Here is a 23801-nt window from a genome sequence, read left to right as displayed (position 1 = left end):
GCCTTACTTGGAGCTCTGCTCCTACAGAGTGATTAGATTTGTCTGGTGTCGCTACTCCTCCTGTCCACCAGTCCAGTGCTCCTTACATCTCTGTTCAACCTAACTTTAGCGTTTTATGAATCTATTTAGAAGACCAGGAAATCTCTCAAGTATTCCTCATGGTGCAGCAAGCATTGGTCAGTGAACCATCAAAAGACTGGCCTAGTTTCCATGCAGACATACAGTTTAGGGGAACAGGGACACTGAAAAATGGGGCTAAGAGTGAGGAAGGCGTAGGGGGGATTGGGGCTAATGGTTTAATAGGGCTCTCTTGTGAGAATAGGAAAAACAACATGCAGATAGCACTAGCGCTCTCAAGTGGTCCAAACCCGCGCATTTATTAGCTTTCCGGCTCTGTAGCCCCTCTGCCTCCTGCTGCTTTGTCTGAATAGGTCACTTCACTGAGTAGAGAGAAGTGTGTCAAGTGTGTTACTGTTTGTATGGGCTTGCTGGGTGTGTTTGGGTGTTCAGTCTTTTCGGACAATGAATGATGAACCATTTAAAGAGTATTGTATTCGCAGATATGCCAGTTTCCTTTATATGAAGGAGCAGATGGGCGAGAAATGAGAATGGATATTCATTGGGAATCTTCCCTTTGTCACACATGCACGCTTGGCCATGCACACAGCACTCAGCTCTTAGTGGGTGATCCATCATGACATAGAGACAGGTCAGATGTTCCACTGGCTAAACACAAATGTCCTGATCAGCGGGCTATTACAATTCTTTGTGTCCATGTTACAACAGGCTATGACACGATAACACGAACAGGAGGTTACTATTTTCCTCTTGTCAGGTGCTAAATGGCCGTGTCAAGTTATTTCACTGGAGCATGCTCTAGATATTATAACATACGGGTCAAAACTATGACTATGTAATGATGCAACAGCAAACACACCATTTTTCTGTCCCCGCCTTTGTATATCCTCAAAAAGACAGTGAGCTGCAGCAGCTCCGGAGAATGTGACGCCTTGATAGTTGAGATGGCCCCAGATGCCACCTATATGCTGCATTTCTAGAAAATTGATTTGCTGCATCAGAGCGCGGAGAATCGCTTCAGATAGCGGTGACATTGTTAGCCTTTGCCAGGCTGGTGGCAGAATGATGCCAGCGTGGCGCCAGGTGTGGTAGCGAGCTACAAATGAAGGCAGTGAGTGGATTCCCGCCAGGCAGAGGTGTGCGCCTGTGCCAGTCTTATCTGGGCGAGCTGCAAGAGCTTTTACATTTTTTATTTTCAATTTCCTCAACGGATTCATTTTCCAGCCAAAACAAGAAAGCTCTTAACAAGCAAATGTGAGTTATGTTTTCAGTAACTTTCCTGAGTGGGCAGATGAGTGGGCGTAAGTATTTTCAGGATGTTGGAGTGTGTGCTTGCCTTTTGGGGGTTTGCCTGATTTGGAGTGCCTCTCTGTTGATAATACAGGCCGGGGTGTGCAGATGCTAGGCTCTTGCTATCCTAGTATGTACTTGCTTTTTGTGTTTCCCTTGTGTCGCTCTCTGGTGTCTGGAGGTTTAAGGTTTTGTCTACTGAAGCAGGAATAGAGATTTAACTCTTGTCAGAACGCTACTTGTAAACCGCCCAAAATATGGCGTCATTATGAATTTCTCCACGGCTGAAGCATAAAGCATTTGGTTACGTTCATGTTGGTTGCTTATTTACATTCCTGTAATGGCTAAGAATTAAGTTTGGCGTGGTATGTGGTATTATACTGACTGTGTTAATATCAGTCCCTGTGGTAAACCATAGAGAAAACAGAGCTCACAGAGCCCACACAACATACTCTAGACCCTGAGGGTGTGAGGATGTATCCCAACCCTACTGTATTTACTGCCTAAGTTTTCCAATAGAAAACACAAGGGACACACCCTTCTACAGTCTATTTAAATTATGTTTTATTGGCACATTACAGTCCCCCCCTTTCCTCTACCTCTTTGATGTTTACTTTAAACTCACAGACAGGTTGTAAACATAATTACAGAGTTTTTCCTCCCAGAAAGCCCAGATACCAGGTCTGCTTATGACATTAAGAGCGCTGAGTGTCTATGCAAACTCATGCTAATGTCCCCTTCCCAATCTACCTCGCAAACAATGGACCAGTGTTCATTCTCCTTAAGGAGTACCAAGTGGCTCTAAGCCGGATTTTGAAAAGTGATGGATCCTATTTAAACCTTTCTTCCCTCCTCCCCATCCCTCTTGCTGGATGTGTTGTTCTCATGGGGTGGTTTCCCAGCCGCTGTTGATTAGCGTGTCAGCTTTGCCGATGGCCTCTTCCTTTTAGAGAATGGAGCTCCTGTTAGAGGATTGTGTACCTCCTCCTCTCTCCTCTACTCCTCTTGCTCTGGATCCACCTCCTGGCTGCCTCATTGAGAGAGCTGTAATCCCTGCTTGGGGGGCAGTGTGTCGTCTGTGCTGATAGCATTCAGAGGGCCTTGTAGCGCTCCAATGGACCCACTACAGAGGAGGCGGCATGGTGCAACTGGCTGGGTGCTGGGCACATGGCGCGTGGCGCTGCCGGATTAGCCCCAGCTCTACCCCCCCCATTCAGCGCCAGCCTCCTTCAAACAACCAGGTCCACTCTGCCCCACAGAGGCTCGGCAGGCTGGCAGAGGCAGATTACACATCTGCGCACATGCACAAGCTCACGCATACCCTTTTCAAAAAACTGACAGTATGGTTGAGGGGGTTCGTGTTTACACGGCCCCTGAAAATACTTCATTGCCCTAATGCTCTTCTGTTAAACCTCCCAGTCAACATCATACCTCCAGCCCCCACAGGTCTGCTTGACAGAGAGTTTGTGTTAAGCAATGAAAATCCAGAATGATAAGAAAGAAGAAGTGAGACTTCCTGCCTCTGTTCTGTAGGGAGACTGACTGTGTCCATCCAATGCAAAGGAAAGTATTCTCTTCTGTTGGACCATTGGAAGCGCTTACTCACACCTCAGCATTTACCTCAGCCACCTCTGGAGAAAGCCCGTACCAATGAATAAACAGTTATGTTAATATAATGAGTCCTCTTTGATCGCCTAGAGAAATAGTTTTTATTTCACACAGCTTTAGAGACTTTGATAGCCAAAGCATGTGAGAATATGCGGCCAATGGCAGGCAAATTTGCACAGCCTACATGCTTTGAGTCAGACTACAGCAGACATGCCTCAGAAGAAACTCGTACATCTCTATCAAAGTCAAGAGAAATTTGTGGCCAGTTTTAGACCACCGTGTACTTGGGGCTGGGAATAAAGCCAGGCAAAACCAAAGTTTAACAAGTGGACTTCTCCACCACAAATTTGCAAGTTTAGTGATCACATTTGAATTGGTTGCAAACATGCCAAATACGAAGACAGCCAGTTTAGCGCAGCCTGCATTTTCTGAACTTGATCTTTGTCGGTGACCCAACACATTTGTTAATGGGCTGATCACTATGTCTTGACAGCAGAGGATACAGAGTGATATAGTCATTCAGGGATCCTTAAGCAGAGGTCTGAGGTAGAGGTTAAGACAGAAAAGAGGTGGGGATGAGAGGGGGGAGATGTAGGAGCGTGACAGCATTAATTACAGCAATGAGTGCATTCTTACCAAGCTGAGCTGCTGTGATTAAGACTGGATGTCAAGGGAAACGCTCCCCATTGATCCACTGCCAGTAGAGACCATCTAGTCTTTCATTACTGCAACCAGCTTGTTAATTAGAAATCAATCTTTCCCCTCTGCTCTGTGAAAGCCCCCCTCCACACCACTATGCCACTTTCCTTCCACCCAAACATCCATACCCAAAAGCTATGAAGGCACGTCAGACTTTGACTAATGTCAGTGCTTTTTTACTTAGTTGGCAACGATCTGTAATATTCACGCCAAGAAAGAGCAGGGAGCGGAGAGCAAAGTAGTGTGGCACAATATCCTGCCTTCCTTTCCAGCTCCCGGGACGTCTTTGAGTCCTAAAAGAACATGCCAAACTTAAGAATCACTTTAAGATTGAGGATTGAAGTCAAATTTTCCAGCTGGATAACAGTTATCATGTGTTTCCTGTGTGCAAATGTGTGTATTTTTAGGGTCACTGAGAGACCTGTGGACGTTGTCTGTGGAAAATAAATGAGACCAATACCCCTTTCCCACTAAAATTAGCTCATTGACGTGGGTTTCTCAGACCCCGGAAGACCTGCTAAAAAAACCCTGATTGTCTCTTTTCCCATTGCCAGTGGAGTATACACATTTTGCTCTATTTGCTGCTTGCTATTTGCTTCTCCTGCTGCGTCACCGTCTGACGTTACAAACGCGCCGGAGTTACACAGGGTTAGTAAACAGTGACGATGTTACGGTGGTTAGGTCTTTATTGTGTCTATTACTCATTCAGTCTATTTATCAAACTCGGCGCTGACAATTTTGCAACGGTGTTTGAGCGCTGCTCGGACGACGGCGCATAGCAACCTCCATAAAGGGGACGGAGAAATGTCGGCACATGTTTTGTGTTCCCATCAATGCCGATCAGAGCTGAGGCGATAATTACCTGGTTTGTTTGACCCGGGTCTGAAGGACGATTGTAACGTTTCCCACTAAGCAAAAAAGCCGGGTGTTAGCAGGTTTTTTGACCAGTTGTAAAGGGGCTCAAATGACATAGTCCATGGCTGATTAACCTATAAAGAAGTTGAGTTGTTTTGCTTTCATGATGAAACATTTGCAGAAGTTTGCAGCTTTAATGTAATGCATTACTCCTCCGAATACAAGCAGAAACATTTGTATCAAACAACCAACACAAAACTTTTATGTTCTACATTGTACCTGATTTTTTTTTTATGATTGGTCACATTATACTCTCCAAACTATGTCGATAAAAAGTGCCGTACCGATGACAATATAGAGTAAGCAGGAAGGAGTGGGGAAAGAGAGTGTGGAGGGGATGCTGAAAAGGTCTGACAGAGCGGGGATGTAAAGTGAATCTCTGTGTAAAGTGACAGTTCCATTATTCATATTAGAGCTATTATATCTGTGATAGCGGCAATGTGATTGGGTTGGCTGTCAGTGTGGTGCTGACTCTCAGCTTGTGCTGAGCGCTTTGTGTGTATGTGCTCACAAGTGTGCACATATGAATGCGTGTTCATACAGTAGTTGGTGCTATTAGGCAGAGCAGCTGTACAGTTTTGCTAAAGAGAGATGGGTCCAGATGTTTCTGGGTAGTGGGCTGCAAAACTAGGCACAGATGTAACTATGTGAGACAGGAAGATGGGCTCATTTGCAGACTAATTTTGTGTGTCCGCTTATAAAACATTAGATTAATATCATTTATGAAGCTAATTTCCCTCCTTTTAGTGATAATAGAATCCAATGAAACCATAACACTGCTCCTCATTGTTCTGTCAAATGTGACCTCAGGAAGCCACAACTGAATGTAAAAAGAAAAGATGTTTTTGGTACAGTTACCACAGCTGCTGTCCAATATGAAGTGAGCACTATGTCTTTTACTATTTATGAGGCTCAAACTGTTCAAAAGTCCAGGTTGATACTCTGATAAAAACTGCGGTTTGAAGTGTCAGCCCATGAGGATGGCTAAGAGGAGGGCAGGTTCACCTGGTGCTAACTAGCTCACTTATTCTCTTTCATCTCGTGCGCCTTAGTGAGCCTGGAATATGCAATGTTTGAAATACGGGGATGGAAATTTAGCAAAAAAACTTTAAAGGTAAGATAAGAAGAAAAGAATGTATTTACTTTTTAAGGCTATCTCATCTCTGTTGGACATATATTAATAGAATAACCATGAGTATTGTTGATAAAACATGACTGAGTGGAGAAGACATTGATTTTATCAACTTGAGTCTATTTATCTCCTTGAGGAGAGGTGTCAGTTGTATGTCGCCAAAACAGTCCATCTCTTACCTAAAACCCTTTTGGACTAAACTCTCAAATTCTCTGTCCTCTATGCCTGCTGTCTCTTTTTTAGCAAAGCTTTTTAGCTAATATTAGCAATTTTCTTTTTAGGAATGCACGATATCGGATTTTTTTGCCGATATCCGATATGCCGATATTTTCCAACCATTTTGCTGATTGCCGATTTAGATACCGATATATATTAGGCACATGTTTTTTGGGGTTTTTTTTTTATATCATGCCTACTCTTACTGTGGTGGCCAAAAACTGTCTCACAGACAACTTGCACACTTCTTCACGCTTGATGGAAGAGGCGTGATGCAGGCAGTTGCACGCGCACACTCGCACCAAGTTAATGTCGTAGCATTACGTCAAGCTTTTTCGGGAATCATCGAGCATTTAGACATAATTAAAGTGTTGTTTTATCGGTGGATGACATGACATATCTGCCAATACCGATATGTAATTTTCTAGCCATTATCTGCAGATACCGCTAATGTGCCGATAATATCCACATTACAGAACCGACGCTTCTCAAACCCATTTAGCAAAGATGGACACTTAGATGGGATCTGTGGGCTGTTTGACGATATTATTGGCACATTATCGGTGCCGATAATATCGTGCATCCCTAATTTTTTAGATTAACACATTTTTAATTGACAAACATTCCTTCCTCCATCAGACAAGTTCTTACACCTGCTTGAGGTGGGCTTTGCCTTTGTCAATTAAAAGTTTGTACGCTAATGGGGCATGGAAGCGCCTTTGTCCTATAAGTTCTGATAACTGATCAGGTGACACTTGCTGCACACATAAGAATCATTGCATTCAACTGTTCTTGTCTCCAGACAGGATGTTGCACAACCAATACTAGCTGATATTAAAGACAGTAAAAACTTTTGGGGGTTAGATGACCAAATGACTTGTTTAGTTACCAGTTCACAAGCATCTGACGAAACTACACTTTGCAATGAGCCTTTTGTATTCTCCAAACCAGTCGCTGGAAACCAATTTAACCTACCAACTTTTGTTCAATGGATGTGACCTCTGCATCTAGATAGGTCAAAGGAGGACAAAAAGGGCTGTCACTTTTGATGACATCATCTTCTCTCCCTGAATGTTGTGAAAAGCCCTGCTCTTCCTTGTCCCAAGTCTCAAGGCCTTGATTTGACAGAGGCCTTGGGGTTGAGGCTTGTTCAGTTGTGAAGCAGTTTTGGGTGGGCTGTTGGGGGTTCTGGGAGGCGGGAGGTTGAGGACAGACCAGCTGCGCGAAGGGGATGGAGGTCACTTAGGCTAAAGAGCCTGGTGTCCCTTGGAGGGTTATAGCAGACACTGAGGTTATATGGACTTGTGGTTGACAGCTTGGCCCTCATTACCTCCTTCCTGTTTCCTATCAGAGTTGCTCCCGAAGGAGCAGGTGAGACGGAAAGGGAGTTATGCAACAGTGTTGGTCTGTATCCAATGTCTGCATTTGTCTTTGTGTACTTTCACAGCTGGCTGGCTGGTTGGATCTGGTGGTGTTGTAAGTGTGCCTGCAGGTTTTTGTGAAAGTAGGTTAGCATGTTATGACGATGAGGTGTTTCTTTCGATGTGTGGATGATTGAGCTTTCCATAGATTTTTAGATAAATATATATTTAGTGTTACTTGGTGTTTGGATACAGAGTTGTGGGTTGGATCTAACCACAGTTTTTGAGGCTGACTGAGCTTTTAGTGTTTTCCTTCATTCCTTGGGTTTTTGTCTCAGGAAGGCTAAGCTGTAAGCAGTAACAAGTCTACTCTCTAACCTGTGTACGTTTACATTAAGCTCGTTTATAATTGACTTTTAAATGAGTGTTGGCATGTTCAGTATGGCTTTGATGAGTAAAATGGAGATGCAGGGCTAGATGACTGAAGCCTTTTCTCTGTGTGCAGAACACATGGTGTTGATCATAAGGACAGCTCACTCTCAAGTCCTGGCACTCAGCAAGGGACAGAGGGAAAGAATCACGGTGTGCCTGAACCCTGTTACAAAATAAACATTTACAGCAACCATAAATTATGCATGTTATGCTAAATGATGTTCCCTTTATGCTGAATGTTTAGTCAATCTAATTCTAGATACCTTGAATGGATAATTATGCAAGATTCTGTTGCATGCTGCTTCAGATCTGTCTTGTTTTCTTATCCAGTTGTCTTTTGGTCTTACACCAACAGCGCTTCTTTGTGCTTTTTCCTCTCATTCCACCAAGATTTAATCAAGACTCATGAAGACGATGTCCACATTACAGAACCGACGCTTATCAAACCCATTTAGCAGAGATGGACACTTAGATGGGATCTGTGGGCTGTTTGAGGCGTCTCTACAATGAATCGATGAATAATGTTAAAAGCCCAGAGAGGTGATTTGCTATCAAAGCCGATGTCAGGTCAAGAGAATAGCCTTTGAGTTGTCACAGTGTGATGTGCTTCCTCTGAACATGCAATGTTCAGATGGAAAGTATGAAGAAATGTTCTGTCATAACGTATTTGGCCTCGTTGATTGGTAGAGCTGACTTATAAGTGGGGTGTCAACCTTTTTGGTCATCATTAACCCTCTAGACCCCAGTAGAATTTCAGAATGTTGTTGCAGTTCACAGAGAACTCTCACTTTAATGAGCATTGTCCTGCTTAATCCAAACAAACAGCTCTATCTCAAAAACAGAAAGAAAGTGACAATCACAAGTTGACAACAGTAATGTGGAGTGGCTTTGGCAACTTGTATGAGAAAAAAATCAACAAATTTATATATGTGGAAAAGTTGGCGCGGCCCAGTCAGTCCTCCCTACAGACGGGGGGCGCACTGCCCACCGGAAAACGGCGTCCTTCTCCTTCGTCGCTTCCATTATGCACGGTAAATATAAGATTGTAAATACGGGGACACCCAGCTAGCAGGGAACGTTCCCATAACATTGGCTAACATTCACCTAACTCCTAACATTGGCTAACACCTACAAGTTCTAATTACGTTTGAAAGGAAATGTTTTAATCTAATATTCAAAGGATGTTTATCATTTCAAATAAAGTTCTTGTTATGTTAAAACTTAAACTAAGACAAAACGTTCTTAATTGCAACATTCTGAAGATATTTTCATGATGTTATTGAGGCCTGGGATGTCAGAACGCCTTTTATAAAACATTTGCTCAATGTCACATAAAAACAAAGGTAGAACATGCTTACTGCAACATTCTGAGGATCTTTTCAGAGAATGTTCTCCTGATATTAAAAGGAACATTCTGGGACCCAAATAAAAACTCCCTGCTCAAAACATTACCAGAACATTGCACGGAACATTCTCAGAATGTTCTTAGCACAAAAAATTTCCAGCTGGGCACTTAAGACCATTTTTAGATCTATGATGGAAACCGGCCAAAAACCCCAAAGTCTTCAACATAACGACGCGTATTTTCAGTTCCGGTTAATCGATGACAACTTAAACGTATCTTCAGTGCAGCTCGTGACTTTATTTTCCATTTTTGATGCACTAAAAATAACTTTAAAACGACGGCCGCTCTTGTGAAATTTAGAACAGGTGCTGCGGGGCGCTATTGGGTCTACAGATGTTAAGAACATAATCCATTGTGTGCACAATAATATGACTTGCAGTAACTGGTACTTCCACAGAAATCAAAACAAGAGGAAAGTCCCTAGTGAATAAATCCTTAACGTTTACACTCTGTAGACTTAGCATGATATACGGTTTCTGCTTAGAATAACTTGTTTGAAATAAATAACCGAACACACCTGTGCCTGCTCGTGTTCAAGCATGTGACACACCAGCTCATAAGGACGCAAACAGACTCGCATACATTGCATGGTATGAGAGCAGCACAATGAAGTGTGATTCTGAAGCAGATTATGTGTGAGGAACAGGATGTTGGTGACAGAACTGCCTCTTCGCTCCTGTTTTTCTCCACGGCTGTTGCAGGGGTGAAGCCAAGTTAGGCAGGCAGGAAGGCTTGAGCTCCCCTCGTTGGTAAACAGACCAGAACCTCAGCAGTGCACATTGGACCCAGAACAAGAATAGGCTGCGCATTATTATCTCTGGCAAAGATCATGAAAGGACCTGTAAACTGGCTCCAAGAGATTCATTGCTTTCATTCAGCCCTTTGGAAAACAGATATTTGTAGTTAGGTAGACCTGTAGAAGCTCAGTGGCTGATAGGTTGTCTGTGATCTAGCGTTTCACAGCAGCAGATGGCGATGCCGGCAGGCCAGGATGGTGCCAGAAGGTTACGCAATGGAATGATGCCTCTAAGACCTGACTAAAACACCACATGACACATATATGTGCAGAAACACACTTCCCACACAATCTTCTGAAACTGCAGAGAGACATTCATACCTACAAGACTCAATTTGTGTGCGTTCCTAAACTTGCGGTCAGTTTAAAGAACGAGTCTTTCCCTTCCTTATGAGAGGAAATCACGGTCTTTCCTTCATGGCGTTACGCTCAGGTGACTGACAGTTTGAACCATCTCAGGAGGCTTGGGGTGAAGTGGCACCCCAACCCTAGCGTGGCGATGGAAACAGATGGAACTATAGCTTCCCTATGGTCTGGCCTCCATTTCCTGGTCCTCACTGGGGCACGTGTGTGTCTGCCAGTGGGATATGGGTCAGATGGTCGGCTATCTTTATCCAGATTGTTGCCAGGAAAACCACCATCCGTTTGGACACAAAAAGGGCGTCCTCCTGGTTCAGTTGAGAAAAAAAAATGGGGATTTCATTGATAATACTTCCTGTTGCAGTCTCTCTTTTGTAGTGCCTTGCATTTGTAATTACCTTATGCTGTAATTGTGCAATAATGCCGATGAATGTGAGGGTTAGAAAAACACTCTTGTCAGAACCTCTTCATGTAGCTGTGTTCTTCCAGTCTAAGTAATTTTCTGAGACTTGTTCAGGGAAGTAAAGGTTATGAAAGTGGGTGTGGTGAACACCGGTGGGTGTGTTCGTACACAGAAGCAGAAAGGAGCTGTTCAGGCCATGCCAACCGCACCGCTACTTCAATGCAAGTGGCCTAGGCTGCAACGTAAATCAGGTCTTCTCTCTGAGCTCCCAGACTTTCCTGTCCAGCTCCAGCCTAATCCATCGCCATGCTGTTTTCTAAGAATGAGCTCATGCCACGGAGCATTGCCAACCACTGTGCCGACCATGCTTTGCTTCAAGGGGACATTAGCATTGCTTTTAGGACGCCGTTGGGCCCTATTTTTCATGTCCCTAATTTGATTTCTGATCCAGCATACAGTGAGCAGCACTTAGGTCTGTTTTTCACTTTTTTTAATAGACCTGCTTTCTGTTCAAGGAATCAATCATGGCTGCTCCCTCGCTGCTCGTACTATAAATAAAGAAAGGAACAACAGATTCTCTGTCTGCTTCAGGTGCATTCATTTCTAAGGCAACCGCGCTCCTCCTTGGGACTTGTGCAAAACCGCACTTATCAAATTTTAAACATCTATTCACTGTCTTCCTTCGGTACATTCTTTCAGCCATGTTGATGATGCTTTTACAGAATTCTGGAAAACAAGATGTACTCAGGTAACACTAAGAGCTAATGCAGTCCTGTTGTTGTTGATTACCAGGTGGAAAAAATGGGAAATCCTACCTGTAATGATAATCCACCAAATTCAACCCAGGAGTCAGTGAGACTAAACTAAAGTGACATAATGTTCTGCAAATGAAAAACAGTCTTTGCTATTAACTGGCATGATTAATTTACCAATACTGATTAGTCTTTGCATCCTGTGTGTGTGTCTGCTTCAGCAAAGCCAGTGTTTGTGAATGTGTGTTTTTTTGTTGTGTGATGTGGTACTTTGTGTCTTAACATTACTCCTGGTTGATCCAGAGAGGTGAAAAAAGCCCCAGGCCCATCAATAGTTGAGTAGGAGCACGGTTGTGTGTCTGTAATGAGGCATACCACATCGCATCATCAATATTACATGTTGGCTAAGGGCCAAGGGATGTGCACTGTGTTCAAGTATAAAGTATGAGCGTGTGCATGTGGGTGCGAGCGCTGTGCATACAGTGTAATGAGTGTTTTGCAAGACTTAGGTTCGGTTCGCCTGCATCTGTGGACGGCAGATTGTCCAGATCATGCGAAGGTCCTGATGGGAATGGGGAAGGGAGGGATCATGAGCAAAGGGTGCCTGTAGGTCAGAAGCCGAGGTGCACCTGTCTGTTAAACGTATCATAAACAGCTGCAACCTCCATGTGTTACTTGACCACCAACCAAATCACGGTAAAGAAATGACACATTAAACATACTATAAAATCTTTAATAGCATTAAAGTATGTAGTTTTGTTCCAGAGTTTCTAAGAGACATAGTTTATTGTTAATAAATCCTACTGTTGCCTGTAATGAGAGCTTTCCATTACTCAGTACAAGCTACATAAAGCTGCAAGTCTCTTTTAAGTATTCTCTTCGTAAATGCCTAGAACTCAGTCCAGATGTTTGGATGAACCCTGAACACCTAGCGTGTTTACACATTACCAAATGACACATAAGTGCACATATGCGTGCACACTTTTTAACACACACACAAAACCTGCTTATATTTTCAATGAGAGTGTTGGTAATAAAGTTCACCCCAATTCCCGCCTCTTGGCTCCTCATCCCCCTTGGCTAAGTGAACAGTATTCAGAAATGAAGTATGGACAAGAATTTTAAAAGCCATCATCAAAGGCCGCCAGCCTCCTGCTTTAGATCTATGTGTGTGTGTGTGTGTGTGTGTGTGTGTGTGTGTGTGTGTGTGTGTGTGTGTGTGTGTGTGTGAAGTTTCCCCACAGGTGATTGGATCTGATCTTATCTCATCTCATCTGATTGGCTCATTCGTCTGTTGCGTTCCACAGGCGAGTGAGAGCGAGGTGTTAGAGGCCCCGTCTAAATAATTTAGATCTTGCATTTGTATTGATCAGGTAGCGCTGCTCTCCCTGGGCCACTCCACTGCTACCTACCTCTCCATCCCTCCTCGCCCCCTCTGCTTGTTTTTCGATTGTAACCTTGTGCCCCCAGCTTTGCTTCCCCTCCGCTCTTTTCTCCCTCAACATCCACATCAAACAGCGCGGGCGCACTGCTGCGAGGAAGCAGAAAATGCATGAGAAAGAAGTAGATGGGGAAAGTGCAGGAGAGAGCGTTTTTTTCCCTACCATGATTCCTCAAATGGGGGTGAGGCTGAGGTAGAAAGACTGGAAGAAAGGTGTAAGCACTGGATAAAGAGAGAAAGAGTGTGTAGCCCATATGCAAGTGTCTGTGGAGAGTAATGGGGTTTGTGTAACCTTGGTGATGCAGGTCAGTGGAAGTGAAGAAATGAGTGTATTATGTGTGTGTATAGACTCTAGTGAAGCCTTGTCCAGCCTGGTGCATTGAACCCAGTCCATTACTCCATTAAATACTGCATCATGCCATGGCCTTGGATCAATACAACATAATATAAACACTTATAACCTGTCTCACTACACTGCATTGGGTTTGTTGAATAGGTAATGTATTCTACCAAGCAAAAATAGCATAGAAGAGAAGCACATGCATGCAGAATATCAACATTATAATTACTTTTCCTGCGTTCTGTTCGTATTGCAGTGTTAGAGGTGCACTGAGCAACATGGATTGAATATGATAATGCTTCTGTTGCCAAGCAAAATATCTGTCTATCCCACAATACGGCTTCTCGTACACGCTGTACATGCTGAGAGAATTTGGCAGCGTGTGTGGCTGAAATGAAGAAGAGACACAAGAGATAGCCAATTGTACAATAGGGAAGAAGTCAATTAACATCTACTTTGGTAGTAAAAACATCTATTGATTATTGAAATGAATAATCACCCATTTGGATTATGATCTTGATAATAAGTCAGGTGCTCTTTTTCAGCGTTTACATTTAACATGAGGTTGCTTTTGGCTTTTGAAGTCCTGTCACACATGCATGGACAGGTGTTGTCATTTTTTTGTGATTTAGAAAGTATCCAGTTCACCTCTTTGTTCTCTTTAATTGCGCACCATGAACGATGGAACAGTTAAGACTGTAAAGTTAGGGCACATTTTAAATGTGAAAATGATTATTCGCTACTCCCAACCATTAACAATTCATTCATCAAGAGAAAATATATTCAGAATATATATCTTTAAAACGTAAATTTGACTTTTAACATCAAGCTAGCTCGCAACAAGTACTTACATTTGGGTACTTGCCGATACCGAGTACCAATATGAGTACTTCATAATATCATTACAGTTGTCATAATGACTTTAAAAACATGTTTTATTTTCATCAGATGTTCCTCACTTTCTGACTCTAACAAAGTAGTCGACATAATTATTCAACTGCAACTGTTGCTGACATTTTAACACTCAACTTTGCTTCTCCGCCTACCTGCTTAACTAACGGGAGGCTAACGTCAAGCTGTAAAGTTGTATTCAGGTGTGATACTCATCGTAGTTTTACGAGTACGAGTACTTAAGCTCCGATACCGCCGGATACCTGATACTGGTATCAGTGTCGGTGCATCCCTGACTACAAGCCTCCCCTTCAGATGCTCCAGCGTAACTGATGTCCTCCCATGCCAAACAGGGGCAGCAGAATTAAGAGTCAAATGCTTCCACAGTTTGGAGGACTTTAGTTGAGAGGGTGTAGCCATCGAGCTATTGGATTGGATGGGAAAATCTTTATTGTTTAATTTGCAAGAGTAGCACACACAAGCAATACACTTAATAAAAGACATAAATACAAGAACAGGAGATATAAATACATATATATAATATAATACATACTCCCATGGATGTCATCATGACAGACACAAAGCCAAACAGTCTTTGGTGTATGTGCAAAGGCAACAGCTTGTTTAAGAACCCAGCTGCTGATGGAACGAATTATAAGATATATGTTGGATTTGGCTCTCTGAGTGTAAGTGAACCTCCTCCCTGTTGGCAGAAGTCTGAACTCTGCATGAAGAGGGTGGTGAGGGTCTTCCAGGATGGCCTTTGCCTGCCGAGTGGCTCATACTTGATAAACATGCTCGAGATGGTTAAAGGTAAAGCCTACAATCTTTTGGCAACGTTTCCCAGCCTGTTGTTGTTAACAATGCTGAGGTTGCCAAACCAGCAGACCAATCGCAAAAGTTTTAAATTTTTTTTTGTGCTTTTGAAGTTTGCAAGATTTCAGTATATGATACATGCAAAAATAAACAATATAGTTTTCCAGAAGCTAGCGTATTCTTGGATCCTATTGCTCCGATGGGAGTTTTTATAAAGATTAAGGCCGAGCAGCCTTAACAAGTATGTTATTTACGGTTCGATACTATGCTGCGGGAGAGAGCGTGTTAAATAAATTCTGCGCTATAGCTGGATGTCTGTGTAAAAACCACAAAAGCGAAGAGAGGAGGAAACGTCTGGATATAATAAAGTGAGTTGTGGAATGAATTATTGAGGCTTTTATATGGAGGGAAGCCGAGAAGGGGAGAGAGATGTGCTGAACTGTGCTCCACTCTTAAGACGGGGTGTAGCACATCCAATATACACAGACACATGCGGAACACACACATTCAGACATGCACACAAACGCTGGGCGCCTTGTGTGAGGACTTGTTAATGGAGTCACTCCAGACAAACAGGCAGGGAGACTGGGCCACACAGGAGTCTACTCAGCCCAGATCCCACATCGAAACACAGCAACCCCAGAAGAACGAGCGCCCCGAGACCAAACTGACATGTTGCTATTCTTACTAAAAACACACCAATGCCGCGGGTGTTGCCTCTTATGCGAATCCCCTTTCCCCTTAAAGATTCCAGGGTCGGGAAATAACAGCGCCCCAATTTTTCTCCTCAGCAAGGATTTTATTCCTCCATGTGTAAAAGTGTATTTTTTTGGGAGTGTGTATTCCTTTGAGCCGCAGACTGTTCCCCTGTGCTCTGATCTGTCTGGCTGGAAGCAGTCCAGTGGCTGAGCTCTTTTCCTCCAGTGATGTAGCCCGCTCTGTGGTCCCGTCACTCAGGGCCTTGTTTACAGGGCGGATCAATAGTTAACTTGCCGCCGGATACACTAAGCTGAAGATCTGCACGGCTAGATAACAGACCTCTGGCAGTTTGCTGCTCTGTTGCTGCTTGTGGAGACCTGTGATGGGTAGTGACTGGAGCGCACAGTTAGCAGGCCACTGTGCACGTGTGTGTGTGTGTTAATGTGCTGTTGCTTTTGCTTTAACACCTGCTTGCACATCTGTGCTCTCTCCCCCTGCAGGGTGTTTGGTCTCATAGGCCTCCTGGATAATGGTCACTTTACATTTCTCTTGTTAACACCTGAGCTCTGTGCTCATTAGCAGCAGGATGTTACGGAGCTGTAGAGTGTATATGCTTCCTGAACCTGCGTGTCCACACACATGTACATCACACTGACTAATTATCTGTGCAGCTTGCTAACGAAGTGTGAACATAACTTAGAACTTGTGATCTCTGACACATTATTCACGGTTAATAGAATTTAAAGGTCTAATCTCGGAGGTTTCAGTTGCGTTCTCTTTGGCGGTAATTGCGGTAATTGCGGGAAGTCCACGGTTGGCTCCGGCTATAACTCTTGATTTTCCTCGCTGATGGTCACTTTCCTTTTTAGTCTGCCTTCATCTGAGCGTCGTATTTTCACTTATGTTTGAAGTTGAATCTGTAGTCATCGATCTTTTCTTTGTTTGTTCAGCCATAGTAGATTACTGTTTACTCACAACACTTGCAGATGCCGGAAAACAGCCGCTGCTGGGTGATGGAAAACCAAGTCGTCACAGACACCCAGTCCATAATAATACTATATACTGCAAATGCAAAGGCTTTCATCAGTGGGCCATAGGCTCAATCACCATTGTGTTTCCTCATTCAGCGATAGATAGTGACTTAACAGACATTTATTTAAATGAAATTCTTCGAGATTGTATCTTTAACTTTTAATCCTTGTGTGTGATCCAATAAACAGTCAAAAACACCAATGTTCAACATCTTTCCTTGTTTCTGTCTCTCCAGTAACCATCTCCACCAGTGTCTCCTTTGATGGTCTGCTGGTGACGGGCCTCTACACCTCCACACCAGTCCAGTCGGCTCCTATCCCCGCTCCAGCTGCCTTTGGCTTTGGTAAGTCTTCACAAGATATCTCAGGGACTTCCTCGCCCAGGCTCCTCGTGCCAAGACAAGCCCCACATGAAATGCTCAACTTAGCTTCGCCTTTTAGTGAAAACAAACTCTCGGTTACTCTAATAACTTAGCGCTGTAACTATGGAGTATCGCAGTGAGCATGACCTAGCTCCGCGATCCACATCCGTTCCCAGAATGAGCATAAGACCACTTCCCCCGGTCCTGTTGTGACAAGCCGTGATGGATGAGGAGTGGGGATGATGTGACCATGGGTTCGGCCAGATGCGCTCTCATTGATGCCGGAGAAAGGAGAAAAACAGAAAACTGAATATTACATGAGAAAAGGAAATTGGAGAACAAGGCAGAAAAATATACAAGGCCTCTGAGAGACAAAACCAAACCTCAAATAACAAAGAGGAACTTTTAATGATCATCAGGAGAGCTTGTCAAATTCTGAATAGCTGAAAAGTTGCATTGGGCCAGATGAATCGCACTTGGCTTCCTCTGCTCTTAATTCTAGTTGTCAAATCACAGTTTACCTTATTAGCATTTACTTATCATTGTCTCAGGATGAAGATGTACTCCTGTCTGAACTGACAGGTGCCTCACCTTTATTCCATATACTGTACAATAAAAAGTTAAATTAAGACATTTTAAGGACCATCTAACGCGGTAAAGAAGAACATGAATCAAATATAGTCTGACTCACTTCCTAACTCACAATGAGGATTTGTAGACACAGATGAAGTGTGCGTGTGGATGGAGCCCCTGTGTGTAGAGGCGGACTCTCTCGGGGTGATGGACCGGCCATAAAGAACTCCTTGGAGAACAGGGCTGCTGGCCCAGAACTGCCGCCCAGCGGGCTCACTTATTCTGACTAAATCCACTGTTCTTCAGACGCTGACTTCACCCTGCCCAGGACAGCTTTTCACTCTTGGCAGCCATGTTTGCCGGGGAGGCATCCAAGCAAGGATTGCGTCACCTTTGCTTCACTCTCATTAATTTGAGAAGTTTTAAGAGACGGGCTGCACAGACTGATAGGCAGCAGCTTGTGGGACTGCGAGTCTCTACATGGTGTGTGTTTAAATAAGTCTGCAAAGCCGTCCTTACAGAATGAGTAATCTTCTGCGCAGTTATGCTGTCCAGTTTTCACAGTCGGTCAATCAGTGTGTCCTCAGCTGAAGAGCTCTGTGTACTGTGTCTGCCTGCTCTGTTTCTCCTGCATCCTCTCCCAGTGTCAGCCTCGGGACTCCATGAAGCTAACCAGAATCAGGGATGTTACACAGGCGTAACAGAAGGGGGACTTATTGCTGCCACCATAGTCTTCTTCTCAGTGACCACTGTGGGACCACAGCTATAACTTAAAGATGAAGATGGGTTTCTATGAGTCACCCCCCTATACCCTGTGATGCGACAGTCTGGCTGGTGTATAGACCACAATCTAGATGTGTGGAGATGGGAGGGCTGAAGATGGATGCTCCCACAGAGCGCGAGCTTCATCAGTGAGCTCATGCAAACCCTGTGACATCGCTGTGCATAAGAGAGCGACTGTTTGAACACAAAGCTTTGAAGATAATGCCGTGGAACAGTATGGAATGAGGTACTGACTGATGTGCATCGTTGTTGTGATAAATATGAAAGGATCTGTGAGGACAACGGGGTCACAGAGCTCCACAAGGGAGTTTAGTGATCCTGGTGTTTAGCGTAGCGCTTCTAAGATGTGGGGTGCGGCACTAATCCCCCTAAATGAAGGCATGTAGGGGACACAGACACACATGGACAGCAACATGCATACACACACTTACCGCCTACTCTCACCCAAAAGAACTTACACACACTCTTGCTGTGTACAGATGTTGTAGAGCGGCGGCGGCTGGCTGGGGGAACATGTGGCTGACAGATGCATCGGTGCGGGAACCGAGTTGAACCCCAGCACGGCAGTAATGAAACCTCGCTGCACGGCCTCCACAGGATGGCACACACCGGGAAAAGATAGGCAGTGAATAGAGATTGTTGAATGTTTTAAAATTTGACATCACATGATATAGCTAAGCAATAAAGAGGAGGATTTTTTCAGTTAGCGGATCTTTTTTAGCTGAAATAGAGGGAGAGAAAGAGGGTGAGTAATAGAGAGACAAAGGTGGACATACAGTGAGCATATAGAGGAACATGCAGATGGAATAAACCGTCAGGGAGCCGTGGAGACAGAGCGGTTAGTGTTTGTACACTCTGTGTGGGGATGTCTTGTGGTCAGAGTTGTTGTAGCGAGCAGACAGGGCGACTGCACGCCGGCCTCCAAAGAGAGAATTCCCCTCGGCCTTCTGTCACCCTTCACCGCTTTTTACGGAAACCTCATAAAACCAGCGCATGTACATGTGCATGTCCAAAATGCATGCAAATACACATGCTCTATCACAGATCCTCTTTTTTTCTCTGTCTTTATTGCGCCCTTTCATTGGTGTGTCGCATGCACTGATGTAGACACCCGCACACGTATACTCACGCAGACGCCTGGAAGGGGAGACAGAGAAGTGAGTGTTTTATTGGCCTCCACTCCCTCTGAATAACAATGCACTTTACTCTACATATATAATCAAAGCGGGAAGCTTAGAAGGACAGACTTTTTACTACGTCGTCACAACTTAACACCCACTCATTGTCGAATTAGCCAAAGTGCGATGGAGCAGTTGGAGTGGCAAGCAGGGCAGTCGGACGTTTGTTTCTTCTGGGCTGAGCTGCGGCTGATTGCCCGTGGCTCCTTCCTCCCCTGCTCAAAGGCAGGAGATCCCTCGCTAGCCGCAGGGTGGCTAACCACAAACCTTTATGATGCTGCAATTGCTTTGCAACGGCTGGTGCAGGAGCAGACCAGAACTGGAGCTTAAAACGATGTTGAGAGAGGCAGAACGGTGTGGTTTTTACAAATGTGCCCACAAGAGACCCGATAAAGTAGTCTGGCTGCGGCGCAGTAGCAGCAGCAATAACTACGTTTCAAGGTGCGAGGCCTGGCAGCGCGGACTCAACGTGTCAGTTTGGGACTCATGTTACAATATACACTTAATGGAAGAGGCAGAGCGTGTCAAGTGAATCATTTTCATTTCATTGCATAGTATAGCTTGAAAATTGCTCATTAGAGACAACATTTGTGTATGTGTGCGCAACGTATACAGAGGGGATGTCTGTACACACTGCCAGAAAGGCAACATGAGACTGGACTGACTCAGCTGCTGGAGAATTCCAACTGCTCCGTGTTTTTTCCCTCCTTTCACTTTTATTCCATTAAGATCTCCTTCTTTCCATTCCAGTTTCTTGGCTTGTCGAAAAGAACTCACACAGCTTTCTAACTCGCATCTACACAAAAATGCATGATGAAACGACGACACGTGTATATTGTTAGGGTTTACATAAGAACAGATCGCTGTCGTGTGTCGCACAGCAATAATGATGTGATGTATTGGACCCCACACAGCAGAGTCTGCATGGAAAGAAAATGTCACATGTGGTGCGATTTGCATCGCTTCCCTAATGGCAAATGTTTCCCCTCACGTCATTATCCATTCAAACACAAAAACAGAACAAGTATTCATTCTAAGTGACTCCAGATAATTTATAATAACGACGAACAAAAGGAAAGCTTTGGAACAGACGAGAGAGGGAAACGGATCGCCAACACGTGTTTGGGATTAAGGGAATGAGCGAGAGAAGGAAATTGGAGAAGGTGTGCATGAAAAACGGCAAAAGGAAGCGATGAAAGTAAGACAGTACGTGGATGATATAAAGAGGGGGGAAGGAGATGAGAGGATGGCGTTCCATCACTCCCTCTGACGGAGTGGCTGATTGGTGTTGCCGTGCCAATGCTGAGCCGCTGAAAAACTGGTCATTGATGGATGGCTCGTTTGCAGGGTGATGTTTATTTTGTCGTTAATTTGCATATTTGTATGAATTTGAGGGGCGGTTGGCTTCTGCTTGCAAGGATCAGTCCCCATCGCAATATGATAGATCTGGCTGTCTGACAAAATGGACAGCTTAGTGACAGGGACATCAGGCCGACACTCTGTCCCCATGACGGATGGGCCCATGCTAACACACACCCTGATCAGAGATGAAATCCTGCTGCACCTTGACCTGCGGAGGAGGGGCCAGAGAGACGGGCCAGCAGAAAGCGTAATCATGCCATACACATACTTAAGGCAGAGATTGAAACACATATAGAAACACACAATCCCGAATGATCGCTCTTCTTATTATGCACAATTATGCATTCAAGTCCTGGTACCCGTACGCTCATCCATCTCAAGGCTTGAAGGTCAGCTGTCTGTGCCCTCTTGCCACCGAACCAGATTGAATGTCAGCCAGAATGTCACACAATGAGAGATGGCAGCTCATCATGTCAGTATTTACAGAGACACACTCCCAGGTGTGTTTGCTGCTGAACAAAGCCTTGTTTTGGAAGTACTAACAGTCCCAGGAGAGCGCGAGTGTGCTTCCGCATACCCTCTCCATCAAGGGGATGAGGAGAAACACTGAGAAGGAGATGCCGCGTATAGGGAAAAGATGGAGGATAAAGAGGAATGATATAGAGAAAGGGTGAGGCAGGGAGGAGAGAAGGGGCGAGGGAAGGGGTTCCCATGGGGAGAGAAGCTGTCAGTCCCTAGGAGACTTCAAACGTACTGCAGCCCTGTGATCAGCCTGCTCCCTGGCTCTCTGCTGACAGCTCCCTGACTGCGCCGCTTAGACTCCCTCATGCACGCACACACATACACACACACACACTTGCTTGCTACCGTAAGAGCTCTCACACTTAGTGATTTATCCACTCATACCACAACACATTCAAATTCCATTGACATTCGCAAACTCATGCTGATTCTCACACTCGGGATGTGCATCTGTGACACTCTGGCATCCATCCTTAAAACAACCTTGAACACAGACAAAGTTCTCCCACTGCAACTCTGCTAAGGACACCACACAGTGCAAACTGTTGCTCCTGATGCGAACAGAGGCAAGGTGGTGCGGGCGGTGGTGGTGATGATGTTGATGATGACTTATCTAAGCCATTACTCTCTTTCTGCTCAGGGCTGAGGCACCCAGCGGCAGATCCCTCCTGATGATGAATTCATTAGTGCAGAAGATGAAATGAGTTGTCAGGGGCAGGGTTATGTATGGGAGGTGATTTGTGTTCTGTGCGGCTCGGTGTTAGATCAGACTCGACATCGGCTGGGTCGGCTCGCTGTAAATCTCCCTCGCTTTGCTGGCACGGGACTTTTCCACACCCCTCGCGCCCAGACTGAGCCTCTGTTCAGTCCCTCCCGTTGCCCGGCACGTCCTCCCCCACCAATCTCACAATGCCGAGAAGCTGCTAACAGGTGGCTAAACATTTGGGTCCTCTCTGAGTCCAGAGGAACGCTTGGGTGATTATGCATCTCAAGTCATGCAGCTTTCTTTCTATGCTCAAAGGGTTCTTTGAAGCTAAAAGCAACCCCACCTCCAAAGAATTCAAACAGAATACAACATAATCCATTATTAATTTAAGGTAGGCACACAGCAGACTCTGGACTTGTGCATTAGTGTTGGCCACAAAACATAGGTCTCAGCATAGGTCTGGCCTCTAAGGTGTGAAGCTACAGTACAGACCTGCTGGAGCGCCGCTGCTGGGAATTCACCAGTTCACTTAGTGTACACGAGTTCTCTTGGAAAACATAGTCCCTTCTTTGAACTCCCACTGCTTCACTAGGTGTGCTTACATTTCACGGTGTATGTGGTGTTCTGTATGTGCATCTATTTGTGTCTGTGCGTCAAGGTGTGCATGTTTATGTGTGTCTGTATTTGCTTTTTTGAGCGCACATGTTTTGTATGCACATGCTGAGCGTTTCACTGCTGTTTCCTTTCATTATTGGGAAAAAAAAAAGGTCCAGGGTGACCGAGAGAGCAGAAATAGGAGAAAGCAGGAGCTGGACTGACTGTGATAGAGATTTCAAAGTGGTGTGTGAGATGTTGGCCAGTTTTTTTTTTTTTATTATTTTCATTTTTTATCCTGCAGGAAAGAGCAGCAGGCGTAGGCTGTTTCTCCCATGTGTGGTCTCTCTTGAGCAGAGCAATGTTATTTTCTGCCATGCAGAGAGGTTGGTTACAAGCCAGAGAGAATGAGAGAAAAATATAGATGGAGAGAGCTTTGACTCAAAGACTGCTCAGTTTGACACATTTCTGTGAACACTAGTGGGTTTGCATCATTTCAGCAAAGAGGCAAGCTGACTTTGAAATGTGCCTTTTGTTGTTGTGATACAAAACTCCTTATGCTCTATACCTCCACATGCACCTTGCGAGTGTGTGGGCATCTGTGGGTTTGGTGTGCAAACTGAGGGAGAGTGATTTCACAAAGTCTTTTCTACAAAGTGCACGCTATCCAGGCTGCACTCTGAGGTCTATTCATTTTTAAAGTTCCCTTGCAGAGAGTATTAGAAGAAGTGGAAGTGCTCTCCCTGACTGTGTGAGACGATGAAGCTTAGTGGTTCTACTGGTTCCTCCCTGTAGGGCCCTGACTGGATCTGGCTCTCCACCTTCTAAAAGCCTCAGAGAAGGAATGCTCCACCGCCTGGCCCCCCTTTTTTTTTCTCCCCCTACATTACATACAAGTTATCAGTGAGCAACTCACCCAGATCCGATCTGACCCATATTTTGGCAGCGAAAAATAGTTGGTGACCTTCTCTGTGTTTCGCCCTCCTTACAAGAGCCAGGCTGTTGTCGTGATTAGTTCACTGCCTCCCAGCACTACTCTGTCAGACCAGGCTCGGC

General features: G+C 44.6%; 1 protein-coding gene across 1 annotated transcript in view; it reads left to right on the top strand.

The window, feature by feature from the left end:
• Window positions 1-23801, top strand: part of LOC138612804 (reelin-like) — a 98347-nt gene that overhangs the window by 4617 nt on the left and 69929 nt on the right. Inside the window, exon 2 of the mRNA XM_069686255.1 lies at window positions 16902-17009. Coding sequence (XP_069542356.1) covers window positions 16902-17009 — 108 coding nt within the window. The remainder of the gene's footprint in view (window positions 1-16901; window positions 17010-23801) is intronic.

Source organism: Semicossyphus pulcher, unplaced genomic scaffold, assembly GCF_022749685.1.
Source record: "Semicossyphus pulcher isolate SPU_LCO1_2020_fin unplaced genomic scaffold, fSemPul1.0.p SCAF_8, whole genome shotgun sequence".
Lineage (NCBI taxonomy): Eukaryota > Metazoa > Chordata > Actinopteri > Labriformes > Labridae > Semicossyphus > Semicossyphus pulcher.
This window is presented reverse-complemented; position numbering and strand designations above follow the sequence as displayed.